Source organism: Ostrinia furnacalis, unplaced genomic scaffold (assembly GCF_004193835.3).
Source record: "Ostrinia furnacalis isolate ACB-3 unplaced genomic scaffold, ASM419383v2 OfSCF0183, whole genome shotgun sequence".
Lineage (NCBI taxonomy): Eukaryota > Metazoa > Arthropoda > Insecta > Lepidoptera > Crambidae > Ostrinia > Ostrinia furnacalis.
Window position 1 is genome coordinate 213,979 of NW_021130422.1, and position 17,068 is coordinate 231,046.

The 17,068-nt window shown below is 38.1% G+C and overlaps 3 protein-coding genes across 3 annotated transcripts; 2 read left to right on the plus strand and 1 right to left on the minus strand.

The window, feature by feature from the left end:
• The first annotated feature begins 390 nt into the window (after window positions 1–390).
• Window positions 391–3,308, plus strand: LOC114353911 (putative nuclease HARBI1). Its single transcript, XM_028306081.1, has 4 exons — window positions 391–878; window positions 1,514–1,546; window positions 1,632–1,913; window positions 2,363–3,308. Exons 1-4 carry the CDS (start codon window positions 648–650, stop codon window positions 2,870–2,872), a joined length of 1,056 nt encoding a protein of 351 aa, XP_028161882.1. The 5' UTR covers window positions 391–647; the 3' UTR covers window positions 2,873–3,308.
• Window positions 3,309–3,411: 103 nt separating this feature from the next.
• Window positions 3,412–5,105, minus strand: LOC114353916 (uncharacterized). The gene is made up of 6 exons (XM_028306095.1): window positions 4,852–5,105; window positions 4,660–4,769; window positions 4,361–4,586; window positions 4,121–4,259; window positions 3,938–4,031; window positions 3,412–3,855 (listed from the first exon to the last, which is right to left on the minus strand). The coding sequence occupies exons 1-6, from the start codon at window positions 4,900–4,902 to the stop codon at window positions 3,687–3,689; spliced, it is 789 nt and encodes a 262-aa protein (XP_028161896.1). The 5' UTR covers window positions 4,903–5,105; the 3' UTR covers window positions 3,412–3,686.
• A 3,031-nt stretch (window positions 5,106–8,136) lies between these two features.
• On the plus strand, window positions 8,137–16,355 carry LOC114353582 (zinc finger protein 628-like). The gene is made up of 8 exons (XM_028305643.1): window positions 8,137–8,189; window positions 8,344–8,478; window positions 9,278–9,351; window positions 9,660–9,797; window positions 10,819–10,926; window positions 13,264–13,379; window positions 13,745–13,981; window positions 14,534–16,355. The coding sequence occupies exons 1-8, from the start codon at window positions 8,137–8,139 to the stop codon at window positions 14,768–14,770; spliced, it is 1,098 nt and encodes a 365-aa protein (XP_028161444.1). The 3' UTR covers window positions 14,771–16,355.
• The last annotated feature ends 713 nt before the right edge of the window (window positions 16,356–17,068 follow it).

Genomic DNA, 17,068 nt, shown 5'->3' on the forward strand with positions numbered 1-17,068 from the left:
GATATCTTACTAAAACACAACACAATAACATTCACAGTCAGTTCGTCACATGTGTCCCAGCTTCAAAAAAACGAAACTGCGACTGACTGCAACGGGAAATCGGCTTTTGATACCAGAGGACGTAATGTTCTTGTCTATGGACAGTCAAAGCGAAAAATGAGCTTTTTCCTTTTACCAATGCATGCAGTAATGAGTTACCTTCTTTTGTTCTTTTCTATGGAATTAATCCACATTTTTGGTGACCTCCGTAATACCACGAATACCTACCTACATGCTCTTTCGGAAACTAGGTACACGAATAATTATTATTTACGGGATTGCTACCATATACCTACGTAATAATAATTATTCTAATGTTAGTGACTATGACCGTCTTATTACAAAACGTAGACTAAGTTTAAAACTGGTTTTAAACCTGGTCCTAACTATGGACTAGAAAAATTCTTATTACAAAACAAGTTTTAGCACTAATTCTGGAACTATGTGTGGTACTAAAGATAAAACCGCAAGACCCCTAGTTTAAGCTTGGACCAAATTTTAGTAATCTGTGAACATTTGACTTTGACGTCTTTATCTTATGTCAAATGTCAAATCGCTTTTGTGAATTGGTTAATTTGTGGTTAATTCGTTTCCAATTTTGATCTAAAATGGATATAAATGACATGGATCTGATGGATTTTGAGGACATGGATTCTATTGAACCGTCTCGGCAAACCATACGATACCGTCGCCGAGCAAATCCGTTTTTACTAGAAGAACCTGACTTCAAAAGTAAATACCGTTTTTCGAAAAGTTTTGGGCAAAAATTGTTGGATTTGTTACGAGAGGATTTGGCACACGATCCTCGAGGCTGCCCCTTAAGCCCTGAGCTGCAGGTGGTTTGCGCAGTGTTGCCAACTCGGATTTTGAAAAAGTCGTAGGACAGATTAGAAAATTACGTAGAAATGGTACATTTTCCTTAAAGAAAATACGTAGATCTACGTACTTTTTTTTCTGAGTGAAATGAAGAGAGTAGGGGTAGGTAAAAGTAATAAAACGACAATTTATATTACCCTAAAAGTAGTAAAGTACACTTTTATTTAATTGTGTATCATTTTCAGAAATGTTTTTATAGTGAAGATTCACTTTGACCGTTTGACGGTTTACACATACACAGTCAAGTCACGTCAGATTTCAAATTTCATATCAGATCAAGGCTCTTCAGTGACATTTACAGGGGGGCGCTGTACAGCATTTTTTCTATGGGGAAATGTCAAAATAACATTAGTTCCGACTTTTGCCACATGCCAAATAACCGTGATCGGACTAATAACCCTTTTGACATACATGAGTAATGTTTTGGCGCGATGTTATTATTAACTTTATCGCAAAAGTAAAGGAAACGATATCAATTCAGCCTATTTTGCAAATTTGATAGAAAATACGTAGATTCTGGGACTAAAGTTCGTAGGTTTGCAAGGAAGGCTTAAAATACGTAGATCTACGTAAAAATACGTAGAGTTGGCAACCCTGGGTTTGCGCCTTACGCAACTGGGCTCGCCACGAAGTAAGTGCTATTCAAACTTTAATATTGATAGATATTTTAGTCGAGAAACTTAAATTACAGTCTTGTCTTGTGATTTTGTTCATAGATTCAAGATGATACAGCTGATTTGCATGGTGTATCACAACCAGTTATCAGCAAGACATGCAAAGAGGTGGCAGAATGCCTCTCAAGAATTTCCCGAAGATTTATCAAAATGCCTGCAACATTGATAGATCAAGAAGAGAGTATGAGGAAATTCCGAAGCATAGCTGGCTTTCCTATGGTAATAGGTGCAATAGATTGCACTCATATAAGAATAAAAAAAGTGAGCGCCGATGGGGGTCAATTGTACATCAATAGGAAAGGATACCCTTCAATTAATGTACAGGTAATTAATATTACTACTACAATTTTTCCCATCATTTCCCTTTATACATAGACCTTTTCCTCGTTTGTAAACAGTGTGACATTGCAAGCTAATGTTTACATTACAATTGCAAGTTGCCAAAATTTTATAACAACCTCTATAGAACAATATAACCTAAGAATAGATTTCATCATTAATTATTATTGGCCGTAATATGTTTTGAAAAATATTAATATTCACTTTATGATGCTTTTGCTGTTAAAAAAAGCTGTGTTACTCCTAACAATATGATAACACTTTGCAATTTCAGCATATTTAGTCTTTTAATATAATTATCGTAAAAATAAACTCTGATTATTATTTATCTATTTAAACAAACAGTAATTTTTACATATTGTTCACTGAAATTAACATAACCTCTTTCTAACTGACAATGATTACCTTATTATGAATATGTTATTGTATTGCAGGTGGTATGTGATGCTGACCTGAAAATCATGGACATTGTTACCAGATGGCGTGGCAGTGTGCATGATTCACGGATTTTTAGGGAATGCAGACTAAAAGAAAGGTTTGAGGCTGGTGCGTTTTCTGGGTTATTACTGGGCGACAGTGGGTATCCTTGTACATCTTATTTATTTACTCCTTTGCTAAATCCCTCAACGCAGGCGGAAGAAAATTATAACCGCTGCCACATCCGCACAAGGAATACTGTGGAGAGGTGTTTTGGACTCTGGAAGCAACGTTTTCGTTGCCTTCTTAGAGGTATGTTTGGTGATATAGAAACTGCCAAAAAAACTATTGTTGCTTGTGCTGTCCTGCACAACCTCGCGATTGACATGAGAGAAGACGTGTTTCCTGAGGAGGAAGATCCCCAAGAACAAACGTCATCGCAAGAGCCAGTGGTGCAGGCAGCTATTCGAAATACTGTAAGAGGAAGTATTAGAAGGAGACAATTTATAGAAACACATTTTAATTGAAATACATAATAAATGTATTTTAATGAATAAATGTGCTATATTGTCTCACATAATTCATCACAAGCTTCTGGACTGGACCGGATTTGGAATAAGTATCAACAGCTAGTACATCACCCACCTCCGATTCATGGACGATATTGCCTCTCAACAATGGTTTTCAAAATTAATATGGACCTGAATTGGCTGGGCAGCATTCTGGAAGCTTCGCGAACATTCACGTCCCAAATACCGCAGTGTCTCATCAAGACGAAAGTTTTGACCACTGTGTGTTGCCAGTGATGACATAAAATATGGAACAGACAATGCATCAGCCTTAACCTCATCAACAGTAGTGCATTAACGGGCTCAAATTCTCCAATCACCAGCTTCACTGCCGGAAGCTTACAGCGGCCTAGACAGGCAGCTCGCTTTTTGGGTTATTTGGAGTAGGAAGATAAACCACAAATTACGCACAATGGCTCAATTGAGAGGCTTGTCTATTGCAAAAATTACTGTGGGAAACCAGCTATACTTTTGAATTTCTATAAAGCCTCCTCTTGTTCTATTAATATTGCAGACAATGTGATATTTGTGAGAAAACTTCTGCTACATGTTTCACTACTGGTTGGGAACAGTCATGTTCAGAACAGTATTGTTGTATAAAGTTCGTAATTCATTTGTAGACTAATGTGTTACCAAGTTTCAAAAGGGCTAAGGGAAGATACTAATTAAAAATTCATGTACAAACTTAAGTTATAGAAAATATTTATTATAATAAAATCTTTAAAACAATCAACAGAATAAGAAAAAATGATGTTAATTTTAAGATTAAAACTTAATTGGTATTTCTCTTGCTTTCTAATAAATCTATTTCCAATTCAAGTTTTTTTATTTTTAACTTTGCTATTTTAATATTATACTCATGTTCAACTTTCATCATTTCCAAGTGTCTTTCTTTAAAATGTACATTGCTGTCTACAATAGACTGGCGCATTCCATCATATCTGCAAGTTAAGTATAAAATGTATATAAAATACCTAGGTATTACAAAAAATGTTTAATTATATCGAAAGTAGATGCACTTACTTATTTTTTAAGTCTTTTTGCTTTTTAGTTTTAGCCTTTGTGTCATTAGTAATATCAATGTCTGTCTTCTGAGCAAGTTTTTTAGGTTTGTTAACTGAAATTAATTAATAAAGTTCAAAACATTTAGCAAAATTAAGATTATCAATTTTATTAATACCCTGTAGTTAATTCATATTCTTGTACCTTGAACCTCTTCAATGGTGTGTTCTGAATTATTTATGAATATTATGCTGTTTTCATTCCTTTCAATACCAGAACCAGATTGAGTGTCAATTAATATCTCTGCAGTAGTTGCGGTAGCAGTAGGTTTGGTAACTGGAATCTAAATCATAAAAATTACATGTTTTGTTTTTTACATGATATTATCATCAAGATTTATCAGAGTATTTTTATGATATTACAGTTATTTTTTAAATCACTTACCACTGCGTCACTATCATAGTCATTTAATTCAATGACGAAGTCGTGAGGAGCAATAGCCATTATTTCTAAGTCCTCTGGAGAGGGTGATGATGGTTTTGGGCCACCTCCGGTTTTAGTTTGTTCCCTTCTGTGCGAAGATAAATTTAATTTGGCAGACAATTTCATCCTCTTCCAAGCTAATTTCATTTCTGCACATGACCTTAACTTGCCAGTTATTTCATTGAATCTAAAATAATAATAAGTGAATGTTTGTTATAAAATTCATACTATCATTGTAACAAAACTTATTCTTAACTTACTTATTTGAAATGTTCTTCCACTCCTTTATCTTTTGAATATTTACTGAAGTTTTTGTAGATTTGTCTTCTATTATATGCGCAGATTGACCAATTAGTTGACGCAATATTTCCTATAATAACCAAATATTTACATTAGTAGAAATAGTAATAGATGGTTAAAATTATAAAAAGTATTTCCAAAATGTTACCTACTTTTTCTTCAGAACTCCAATTTTCACCCCTTTTTTTCTTCTGTTCTGCCATATTGTTTTTATTTAAATAACTTACAAGAATTGAAAAACAACACCGAACCCAACTGCACTTATTTAGGTAGGTATCAATGAAGTTGTTAATCTAGCCAAAATAATTTGATAGCAGCCATCATTTACGCGCCATTCGAACATTCTTCATTTCACGCTGCAAATTTGTGAAAAATATAAAAGAACTTCAACAATAAAAAACAGCATTAAAACTGTTAATTGTGCTAATACTTATGATATAAGAAAGAAATAAAGAATTTTAAAACTAAATTTAAATAAATTCACGACATACCTGTGTATTATAAACATTTTTTAAAATATGAAATAAAAATACATATTTCGAGAATCGGAACGTTCCACAGAATGAATTGAATGAATGAATGGTATTCATTATTTATTTATTTTTTATCTGTGTAATCATAGAGCAATCCTCGGACTAACTGATCTTCGAATAAACCATGTTTTGTAATAAGACTACGATTTGATACTAGTACTAACTTTAGTTCTAGAACTTGGTAGTACCTGATTTAATACCGTTCTAAACCATTTTTTTGTAATAAGACGGTGTCAAAGTTAGGTCACGTCAGGTGGTGCAACTTAGCCAAAGAAAAAATTCATTTTGATCGCTAATGTCAGTTTGCAGCGAGTGACACAACCTCCCCGTCTGAAGGCCAGCGGCCGACTGCCGCCCGCACCCCGCGAAGGCCCCCTCAACAGCAAAACGTTCGGAATTTATCAAAAGTAAAATTTATGAATGAAAGTAATGTTCGATTGAAAAACGCAACGTGTCATTTAAAGATTAAAGAATTCCCAATCTATTCGTGCAAAAATCTTTTAAATTAACATAGCCGTTTTGGAGGAGTAGGGAATTTAAGTAAAAAATCGATGTCCCGTATTTATTTTTTTAATCCAAAACAAAGAGACGTAGCGAAAATTCAAACGTCACAAATGTAGTCCTTGAAATGTTGTATAACATATATTTTTTTCAACTATTTCTGTCCAGCAGTAAAAGAGGAGTAGTCTTTACAAAATGCCCATTTGGCGCGGATTGAGGACACTAATCGCCTTAATAGGGCTTGATTCACAAATAATTAAAAGTTGAAAGTGTAATTTCTCTCTATTATAAAATCACATAAAATGTATGCTATACCGTTTTACAGTATTATATTTTTTACATGAAGAAAATGACTGCCTTGGCTGAAACGAAAATTGAGAATAATTCAGAATTGCTCTCACATTGTCGTTTTACTGACAGACGAAAACTGATGTGTATTTTTCTAATGATTTTCCTCATCTTATCAAAGGTATCTGTAACTTTCATTAACTCTACGAGGAAATTGGATTTTTTTTATACTAAAGATGTTACACTTTCGAAAAGGATATTTCTCTGTAAACTATAAAGATAATGGCTCAAATTATATTATTAAGATTGCAAAAATACCTTAAACCAATTTCAAAATGAAAATCGAGAAGCTTAGAGACTAATCCTAATAACATTCATCTTACTAACTAATCCTTGAGTTCAAAGACTTGGTAAACAATGAGCCAAGTTTTGTTGGAAACTAAAAGCTTTTGAACTTTGGAGATCATACTTACAAATTCATGATTCTGTGTATTGACAGTAGATTGAGCTTTGAAAGGCGTTTCTAGAAATAGGCCTAAGCAGATAATCTAGATCAAGTTCCTAATTGGATGTCGAATGTCTAATAGACAACTATCCGTTAATATTTGACTTCCAAGAATAATTTTGTTTTATTTAAAAAAAATTAAATCCTACTCGTAAGTATGTTCGAGTATTATATTTTTGTGTGTAAGTATGTACCTACCCGTTTAAATTTCATTATATTATTTTAAAAAAACACGAAACTATTAGCTAGTTTGAATATTCAGGATATCAGGCAGGAATATTACACACGGTGATTTTGCTATCGGTATCCAAAATTTTAGGAGGGACTCAAAATCAGTAACTTTCTCATAATTGATTTACGTAAAGATAACATTTATTTTTTCATATTTAATTATTTTTATTCCCAGCGCGCGGTTTGAAAATTCGCACACGTGGATAGTTTGCTTCGTTCATGGAAAAATACGTACACACAGTTAACTGCAAAGGTTAAGGCCGGGTAGCAGAGAAAATGGCGAAAATGAGGTTTTCATTTTTCATTTTTGAGGCACTAAACAGTAAAATTAAAGGCTAAGATTTTTATTGGGCATAGTTGAGGATATTTTCTAGGGCTATTAACGGATGGAAACACGATTTAATGAAGTTGACTCGATAGAATATATTCCCAAAGTTACCTCTATTCGTTTTCTATTTATGGTTTTATTTTTAAAATAAGCGATTTGAGATTCTAAATCTTTTACTAAACTAAAGTTCAGAAATAACTTGAGGGCTTTTAACGGATGAAATTTTTATATTGCGTCTTATTTAGTTACTATGTTAAAAAATGTNCGCAGACCCGTTCTCGAAACAAGCGGGCAGCTCGCGCGGCGCTTTAGCGGCGAAGTGTTGTGTTCGGGGTTGTGTTGTCGAGATATTTGTTTTTATTCGCAAACGAAATGTCTGAATAACGGCGACAATTTTATTTCGATTAAAATTTATTCCTAACGCTCGATTTATTGTGGGCAAAAGGAGTGCGCTGCCCGCTCGATGCCCGCTCCCGCGCCGCTGTTTTCGACAACCGGTCTATTTGATTTAACGCATAAGATCCTGCCGCTCAAGCGCCGCTACCGCCGCCGCCCCGGTGCCCGCTAAATTCGAGGCTGAGGCCTAAAGCAGGCGGAGCAGTGATACTGTGGGTGATACGGATCTAAAAGTCTAATACGAGTTTTCACCATCAATCCCTAATTTTTAAGTGACCCCTATGGTAACACATAACAGGAATTTTGTTTGCAAAGGGGTCACTTAAAAATTAGGGATTGATGGAGAAAACGGGCTTAAGCCTGAGTTACACCAACTTACTTACATAGTAACTTCAATAACCGCTGTTTTGTATGGAATTTGACAGATTTTTGACGATAAATAAAGTTAAAGTTAGATGGCGCAAATCAAGCAATCAGCCTAAGTCGATGTTGAAAACGTCTTTTGATTGCTTAGAGCGGTTTCGCATTACACGTTCAGAATCCAATCCTATAAGGGCCTGCTTTAAAACTCGCGCAAGCGCGCGCACGCGTGACGCCAAGATAGGCAAGCTAATGTTGCGGGTGTCCAATAAATAGTCGTACACATATACCCGCGATGGAAGACCGGGGCGAAAATCCGCAAGGTTTAGCGCTGGCACTCGGTCCGGAGTAGTTCTAGAGCTTGTATGTTGCATTTTACGCGCTAGAGCAAATTTCCTTCGTTCAATTTCTGTAGTAGTTTCCTAGATTCGTATTTTCACACGGATTCGGATCGGAAATTGTTTAAATTTTCCAAAATATCTAAACATTATCATTTGTGTAGCTACAAACGCCACGACAGCACGAGTAGCGCGTGGGGCGAGCACACGTGTGACGTGTGTGGCGAAAGCTGTACTGACGCGCTGCAACTCCTGGCACACGCGGAGGGCCACGCCGAGCGCCACCACACCACTCCCAGGTCAGATTCAGCTGCTCATTGACGTCAAGAAAAGAAATCTATACTAATACTAGCGGCCGCCCGCGACTTCGTACGTGTGGATCCTGTTTTACCCCCTTTTCCCGAATTTTCTTTGCTATAAACCTCACGGAGCCCGAGACCTTTCCAACGAATACAAAACCGTGGAAATCGGTACGTGCGTTCTGGAGTTATAGCGTCAGGGAGGAAAACCCGACTTATTTTTATATAGTAGATTATAAATGTGAAAGTAACTCTGTCTGTCTCTCTTTCACGCCTAAACCACTGAACCGATTTTGATGAAATTTGGCATAGAGATAGTTTGAGTCCCGGGAAAGGACGTAGGATAGTTTTTATCCCGGTTTTTGAAACGGACGCGCGCGATAAAGTTTTTCTGTGACAGACAAAATTCCACGCGGCCGAAGCCGCGGGCGGAAAGCTAGTTGTACTATAAATAACCCCCAACCACAGATTACTAATAAGTTAGTAAGTTACTATGTAACAAATCCATTTATGGCGCCCCTCTATCTGGGTTCTACCAAACCAACGCGTGCTGCCTGCGTGCGCGATGGCGATCAGATGTCGTGTATGAATTTGTAGCAATGAGTTCACATCAACGCGTCCTGTCATTGGTCCCGGCGATCTATGCACACAGTGATCGCTATTGCTCCTTCACGCGTGCGAGTGACGAAGGCCTGCCCTAGCCGTTGATGTTTAAAACATCTATCTTTCGTCGAAATCTAACAAGATGATTATGATATGATTGATTTGAAAACTGTTAATCCAAGAAATATTGTTACAGATTAAAAAAGCAGTCTCGAGGTCGAAATAACGTGTCTTCAAGTAGTTCAAGACAATTCCCATGTAGAGAATGTGGTAAGTGTTGTTCTCCTATTTCAACAACATATTTGACAGAAATATACAGATACAGCCTCCTCAAAACATATGCTTTCTCATTCATCTGAGGTCACAAATATTTTTCTAAATCTAATGGTCACCGCAGAATAACAGCGTCGTGTTCTGGGTTTTATTTACCACTCCAGAGCATGACACATGCTGAGCGGTGGCCAATTTTGGTTCTAACTTGTACTTGTTTTTGTTGTCTGATTCTGTGTGTTATATTTTAAGTTGGAACCAAATAAATGTCTTTCTTTCTTTCTTTCTAAGTGGTCTATTGTTTGTAGGTAAAGTGTTCGGTTCCCGGAGCTCGCAGCAAATTCACATTCGGATCCACACGGGCGAGCGGCCGTACGCGTGCCGCTTCTGCTGGAAAGCGTTCGCTGACGGCGGCACGCTGAGGAAGCACGAGCGTATACATACAGGTCAGTTGCACCTTCTTCTTCTTTTTTGATGATGTTGGCAATACACGTCGAGGTCGACTTGATTTGTGCCATTTTCAAGTATTTATGTGATACGAATTACAAAATGAGATCAAGTAAAGTAGTGAAGGATGATAGATGATACCCCTTCCCACCCTTTGAGTCTCAGTAAAGTTGTGGTGCTTTACTGAGACATCCTATGGACAACTTGAGAGAACCAGAAGAATCACGATGCACTGTTTTGCTTCACTTGCCCACACTCATGCACGTTCACGAACACTTAATGGTTAATAATCTACCATTATTACACACTAATAGTCGCCCAAACACGAATTTGAGGAAATAAAACAAAACCGCTTACATGACGCTTCAGATTCCCGCCAAGAAGTCCCAGTTGCACCTTATTATCTGTACTCTTTGTTGTTATGTTGGCATTTTGTAAAGCCGGATCTCCACTAGAGGGCCTCGGGTCGAGCGGCCGCCTCGACCCGTGGCTGCTCAAATGGAGACGCTGCCTCAACCTGAGGCAGGACTCCTTGCGAGGCAAATTGCGTCGCCGAGGCAGCCGTTCGGCCCGAGGCGATACGCGGCTTTAGGAAGGTTCCCGAATTTATCCCGCCAGGTGGTGCATCGTCGATCCGGCCGCTGTCAGTTCAGCTCAATTGCATACCTACAATTTGTTCATGTTTTCAAACAACTTCTGTTTTCAAGCCTCTGCCAATCAGTTTTGGTTGAATTGAAAATAATGCTCAATGAGTTGTAAATATCTTAACAAAATCTTATGTGCTGTCGACTTTACAACTAAGTAAAGCCGTAGTTTGTAGTAATTAAAAACTCAGTGAGCAATATCCATTCATCTAAAAATTGTCTCTACTGCCGATGAAACTATTTTTTATTGCAAAACAGAACCTATTAAAACTAAATAAGATCATAATCATAACATCATTAAAAACCTCTTATCCTTTCATTCACATTTGTTGCAAAATAGCACCTATTTCAACTAATTAAGGTCGTTATTCCCCAGGCGAGAAGCCGTACGCGTGCGCCGTGTGCCCGCGCGCGTTCAACCAGCGCGTAGTGTTGCGCGAGCACGTGCGCTCGCACCACTCCGCGCCCGACCGCCGCTCCAACGGTCAGTGACGTAGGAATATATAGTCTGGTCCGGGAGCACGTAGAATTTTGTCCAATGACCCCAAGCTACCCATCCCTATCGCTCGCGCGTAATTATGTTGCTGTCACGCTCGCACACTCACTGCGGGCGCCCGTCGCACAGTCGCGACAGCAATATAATTACGCGCGAGCGATAAGGATGGGTAGCTTGGCGTCATTGGACAAAATTCTACGTGCTCCCGGACCAGACTATAGCTTTAGTAGTAAATAAACTGCGTGCCAATTTGAACTTTAATGCTATATTTTTTGAGTGTAAAACGGCATGCAGCNGAAAGTTTAACTAGGCACATTAATTGAAAATTTAATAGGGCTTGACTCACAAATAGTTAAAAGTTGAAAGAGTCATTTCCCTCCATTATAAAATCACATAAAATGTAATGCTATACCGTTTTACAGTATTATATTTTTTACATGAAGAAAATGACTGCCTTGGCTGAAACGAAAATTGAGAATAACTGAGTCGTCTAGTTTCAAAACCCGCTAAAATGCTCCTGCAACTAATTTCTGTTTATATCTCTAAATGATGCTACTGCAATTTTTTCATCATACTGTTCAATCATTTTCGATCAAAATACACTAAAAGACTACTAAACTAGCACTTAAAATTAGGTTTGTGTTACAAACTCCGCTAAAACGCCGTCCGTTTCTTTCAAAACCCTCTAAAAGTTGATTGACCAATGGTAGCACGGTATTTTGGTCACGTGACNATTTATTAGTCTATGTCTATTAGTTTCGACGTAATTGTTGAACAAAGATACCCCTTCCCAGCCGGTTCCATAGCGCTGCTAACATGCGAAATTGCACTGCCTAAAAGAATCACACAGCCTATTCCGACGCGCTATGGAACCGGCTGGGAAGGGGTATCTTTGTTCAATAATTACGTCAACACTAATAGACGTAGACTGATAAATTTACATTCGTTTTGTAGAATAGCTCAAATACTAATAATACAATGCAAATAAAATATACCTTAACGACCTGGTTTTTCTTGTATTGGAAAATAACTGAAAAAGAAGTGAAAAAAATCATGTCTTTTTCTAATTCAATCTATTCTTACTTCCATAAAATGTATGAAACTTGTATCCGTTTTCTACTTGTACTAATAGATAATTTTATTGACTATCGCATGATATCAAATATTCGCTTATTAATGTTAAGTTACCCACGTTTTCACTTGTTTTTGAAGGAAGAGGTGAAAACTAAAAATTAAAAACTTAAATCCTCCTAATTTTGCGACAAATGGGTCAAGCCCCAAATTTGAAGTATTTTCATCGATAAAATTGTCTATAGATTACGCCATTAAAGTTTGATCACTACAAGCCCGGACACACTGTATAGTCTGGTCCGGGAGCACGTAGAATTTTGTCCAATGACCCCAAGCTACCCATCCTTATCGCTCGCGCGTATTTATGTTGCTGTCACGCTCGCACACTCACTGCGGGCGCCCGTCGCACAGTCGCGACAGCAATATAATTACGCGCGAGCGATAAGGATGGGTAGCTTGGCGTCATTGGACAAAATTCTACGTGCTCCCGGACCAGACTATAGCTTTAGTAGTAAATAAACTGCGTGCCAATTTGAACTTTAATGCTATATTTTTTTAGTGTAAAACGACATGCAGCTAATTTTAGACTAATATGATTATAGTGTGTGTGTGTGTGTATCAATACTCCGCGCTTGACCGCCGCTCCAACGGTCAGTGACGTAGGAATATAGCTTTAGATGTAAATAAACTGCGTGCCAATTTGAACTTTAAGTTTGTACGTTTTAGGTGTAAAACGACATGCAGCTAATTTTAGACTAATATGACTATAGTGTGTGTGTGTATCAATACTCCGCGCTTGACCGCCGTTCCAACGGTCAGTGCCATAGGAATATCGCTTTTAGTAGGAAATAAGCTGCGTGCCAATTTGAACTTTAGTGCTATACATGCAAGGTGTAAAACGTCGCGCGGCTTATTTTAGACTAATACGGTATTGCTATTGCAGCAATTACAATAGCGTAAGCTACTTATGAAGAAAAAAAAAAATAAAGAAAAATAATTTATTGGTTCAAACACAGTTTAAGACATATCAGATGGCATGGCATGGCATGTCACCTACTCAGCGTGTGTCCATGCTCTACAGAACATGACGCTGCTATTCTGTAGGTACCACTTAATTATTCTGTGGTACCACTTTGAAAAGATCGTCACCAGATGCATAGATTGAAAGCTGTGATTGTTTACCAGGGTTGACTGCAGTTTACTAATACGGTTTTAAATACGGTAAGATAAAGTCAATAAATTGTATATGTTTAGGTGCCCCTTCATATTGCTGCGTGGTGTGCGGGCGGAACCTACATTCCAGTGCGGACTTGGTGCAGCACCTCATACAACACTGCGACGCCAACACGGCGCTCAAGCGGCAACCACAGGTTGGTAGATATTACGTAAATAGTTTTTATTAATGTGCTAAAATAAAAGACAATCTTGTTGACTGATATCAAAACAGAAGTAGAAACTTGTAGGGATTTTCCTGTATTCCTTTATAAGTTGACATGTACTGTTACAACCCTATTTTATTTACATTACGAAGGCGGGTAAATTTTTGGCTACTTCAGTACGAGGTTTACGGCAGCGTCTAGTGGTCCGATAGCTATGCTACTGCAATGCGGATGTTAAATATTGCTTTGTATAATATTATTAGAATTTTTTCATTACATTGCAAGTTGCAACTTAGTCCATTCGCGACGAATGTTTCCATTTTTCTATCCAAATTAACCTTCCGATACCACTCAAGCAGACTGGCCCACGGAAGTACAAGCGGAGACGGAAAATTAAGACCGAAGAGTCCACGCCACCTCGCGAATGGGAGCGCGGCTCCGAGTCCCCGGCGCGCTCGTCGCCCTCGCCGCGCGCCTCGCCCGCGCCCTCGCCCTCGCCGCCGCCCTCGCCGCCCCGCCGCCGCAAGCGCCGCGCGCCGCCGCCGCGGCCCAAGATGATCCACACCGAGGACCCCCGGCCGCGGACCAAGCAGGTGACGTGCATGCTGTGGCTATATGCTAAGTGTACACGATAGGTGGCACAGTCGCCTACGCCCTCACCTCACAAGGCGGCCCAAGACTAAGCACGAAGCTGACGTATTGTGGCTTGCAAGTGCTAAGTGTACACGGTAAGTGGCTCATAGTCGACGTCGCCGCCGCGGCCCAAGATAATCCACATAGAGGACCCCCGGCTTAGGACTAAGCAGGTGAAGTACACAAGTGTTGTGACTTGCTATATGCTGGGTGTACATGATAGGTGGCTCGGAGCAGACGATATGGAAAGAGTAGAAGAATAGAGCAAACGATATGGAAAGAGGCGACGGCAAAGACGCCCTCTTTGCCGTCGCCTCTTTCCATATCGTCTGATCTATTGCAATTTCCAAAAACAAAAAAAATTGACAGCAAAAACACCCCCTTGATCTGTGATAGCCCAGGGATCTGTGAATGGTTGAAGACTGCTTTGGATCAAGTTGTATGCGTTTTTTTTAATGACTCGTTACGTTACGTAGCAGCTCAGAATGGAAACTTTAACGTTGCGTTCACAGCAGGTCCGCCAGCGCCGGCCGCCGCGGCATCCGGCCGACGACTTGCGCGCCATCCGCCCGCGCTCGCCTGTGCCCTCGCCGGTGCCCTCGCCTGTGCCCTCGCCCGCGCCGTCGCCCTCGCCGCCGCCCTCGTCGCCGCCCGCGCCCGCCGCTGCCGGGCCCTTCAAGTGCGAGATGTGCTCGCTGGAATTCCCGCGCCGCGATGACCTGTTACTTCACGTGCCGGTGCACATATGACGCAGGAAGGCGCGCGCGCGCAGGCGACGCCGCTGAGCGCAGGTAATAGAGTAGGTACTTACTTCACACCGCAGCAGCGGTGATACTTTTTATGAGCTGCCGATTAGCAATCTGCCTTTTATTTTCGTCACTGTTTCAAAACCTCGATTGACTATTCATCAATTTTGCAGCAACTGAAAATCTAAATTTTGTTTTTAGGGCTTGAGTAGAATAAATACTCTTTTCGAGATGTTGATACTTGGAATTATGTTGGTTTAATCTGCAACTACAAACGTGATGTAAACTGCCGCAAACTAATCGACTTAATACCAATCATTTTTTTGACTGCATCACGGAGGATCATAGCGTCACCGAGTATCAGAGCGGGCGCTCTGTTGGACTATATTGTGAACTAACTTCCTGAACCGTTGCTGTTACATTTAATATTAATTCTGTTTATTTTTTTACTCCCAAAATTTTGTTACTTGATGGCTATGTCACCGTAAAATTGAGAATTCCGTCAGATTATAATCTGACGTAGTTAAATTACAATCTAACCTAACCTAACCCACTGTTAGTTTACAATCTAAAGCATTAAATTATAAACTGACAGAGTTCACAATTTCACGTTAACAGCTATACAACTCTTGTAATCTCAGTATTAGGGCATTCTGAATGGATAATAACCTATAAGTCGAACTTGAATGAAATGAACTATATATTGTTCACTTATTGGAAATGATTGTATCCTTTCCTTCATACTTTTTGAGGATGTGAATAGAAGTGCAATCGAAGTCTATTGTTTACTAATTTCAATTTGCCATTTACTGCAAATGTTCCATGGATAAAAAAAAACTTTAAGGGCGAGAAGGTATTTTATATTTTCGTCCAATACGCTAGGCCTATTCTCTTATATTATGGCACAAGTAATACAATCATGCTTTGGCACTGTCTAAGTTAATGGTAGGAGGTGCTTGTTCCATTACTAGGTTTCTGTAAAAGTTAGCACCATACTAATAATAAAATCAACTATTATATCATCATTTTATATGATATTTTATGTATTACACAAGCTAAAACATAAAATTATAGACATAATTTGTAATCATCTTACAAAATATTATTACTTTAATTCGATCTGCACATCTAAAATTGTATTAGAGTTGTTAGCAATGTCAGCCTAAATTCTGTGTTCATCTCGTTAATTAAGATATTTATAAATGCAACGCAATTCAATAATAAATTATATAAAAATCGGGTAAATTTCTTAAGTAAAATATACCTATTAGGAAATATAATATTATGTAATAGTATAACAAAATAATAGTGAATCTCTTCTACTCGTAGAGCAGTGTGTCAGTATAAATACCAATAAAATATGCAGGTTCATTCAGTACCTCTGGCTCACTGTCGACCACCCCACCCTATGTGAATATCCACACAAAATATGCTATCTAGGAATATTATCATTGTTATTTATGAAATGAAGACTACTTGTGTTTTAAATAATACTGTTGTACTACATATTTATAGAATGACAGTTTTGATACGATTCCAAACTAAATCCATACTTCGTCGGTCAAAGAAGATCGTCGTTTTATAACTGGTGTCAAATATTTAAAAATAATAATTCATTTTCATTTCCCGCAACTCGAGTATTTCATATTACCAAACGTTAGTGAATGTATTTTTATTTCCATTGCCTAATTTTTTAAGTTCTTGTCTCAACCTCAATCGAAGAATACCAGAAGACAAGTTTCATCCTATCATCACTTATAAAACTTAAAACAACTATTTGAATGTGGCACATTAACCCACTTGTTACGGAATCCACTTTTTCTATCACTTACTTTAAAATCAGTCATGATAAATTTATCTCAAAACAATCGTTCCACAACTTTATAGTTATTTACGTCAGTGTACCTAGAAGACTTGGACAGTACTGCGACACACCTCATCTTTCAAATGTTGCATATAAAAATCGTTTAAACTACCCACATTAGTAAAAATATTTATGTAAAAACTAGCGTTCTTTTAAAAGAAAAACTACAATGTAAATAGGTTTAATTATTGTTTTAAAATTATTTTTTGTGTGTCTTATTATGACTGTATATCTTATACTTAATGTTGTGATAATTGTATGGTCTCATGATGATCACTGTAGACTGTTATCTTGCTTTCTTTGTGTTGATACGCTAGATATTCAGTTTTTAATGGGCTTGATTCGTCACCCACTCGTCAAAGCCTTTGTTAAAACTCTTAAAAATGTTTTATCTCAAGTTTTTATTGAAATCAGTAAAAGTATTTATATTTACGTTG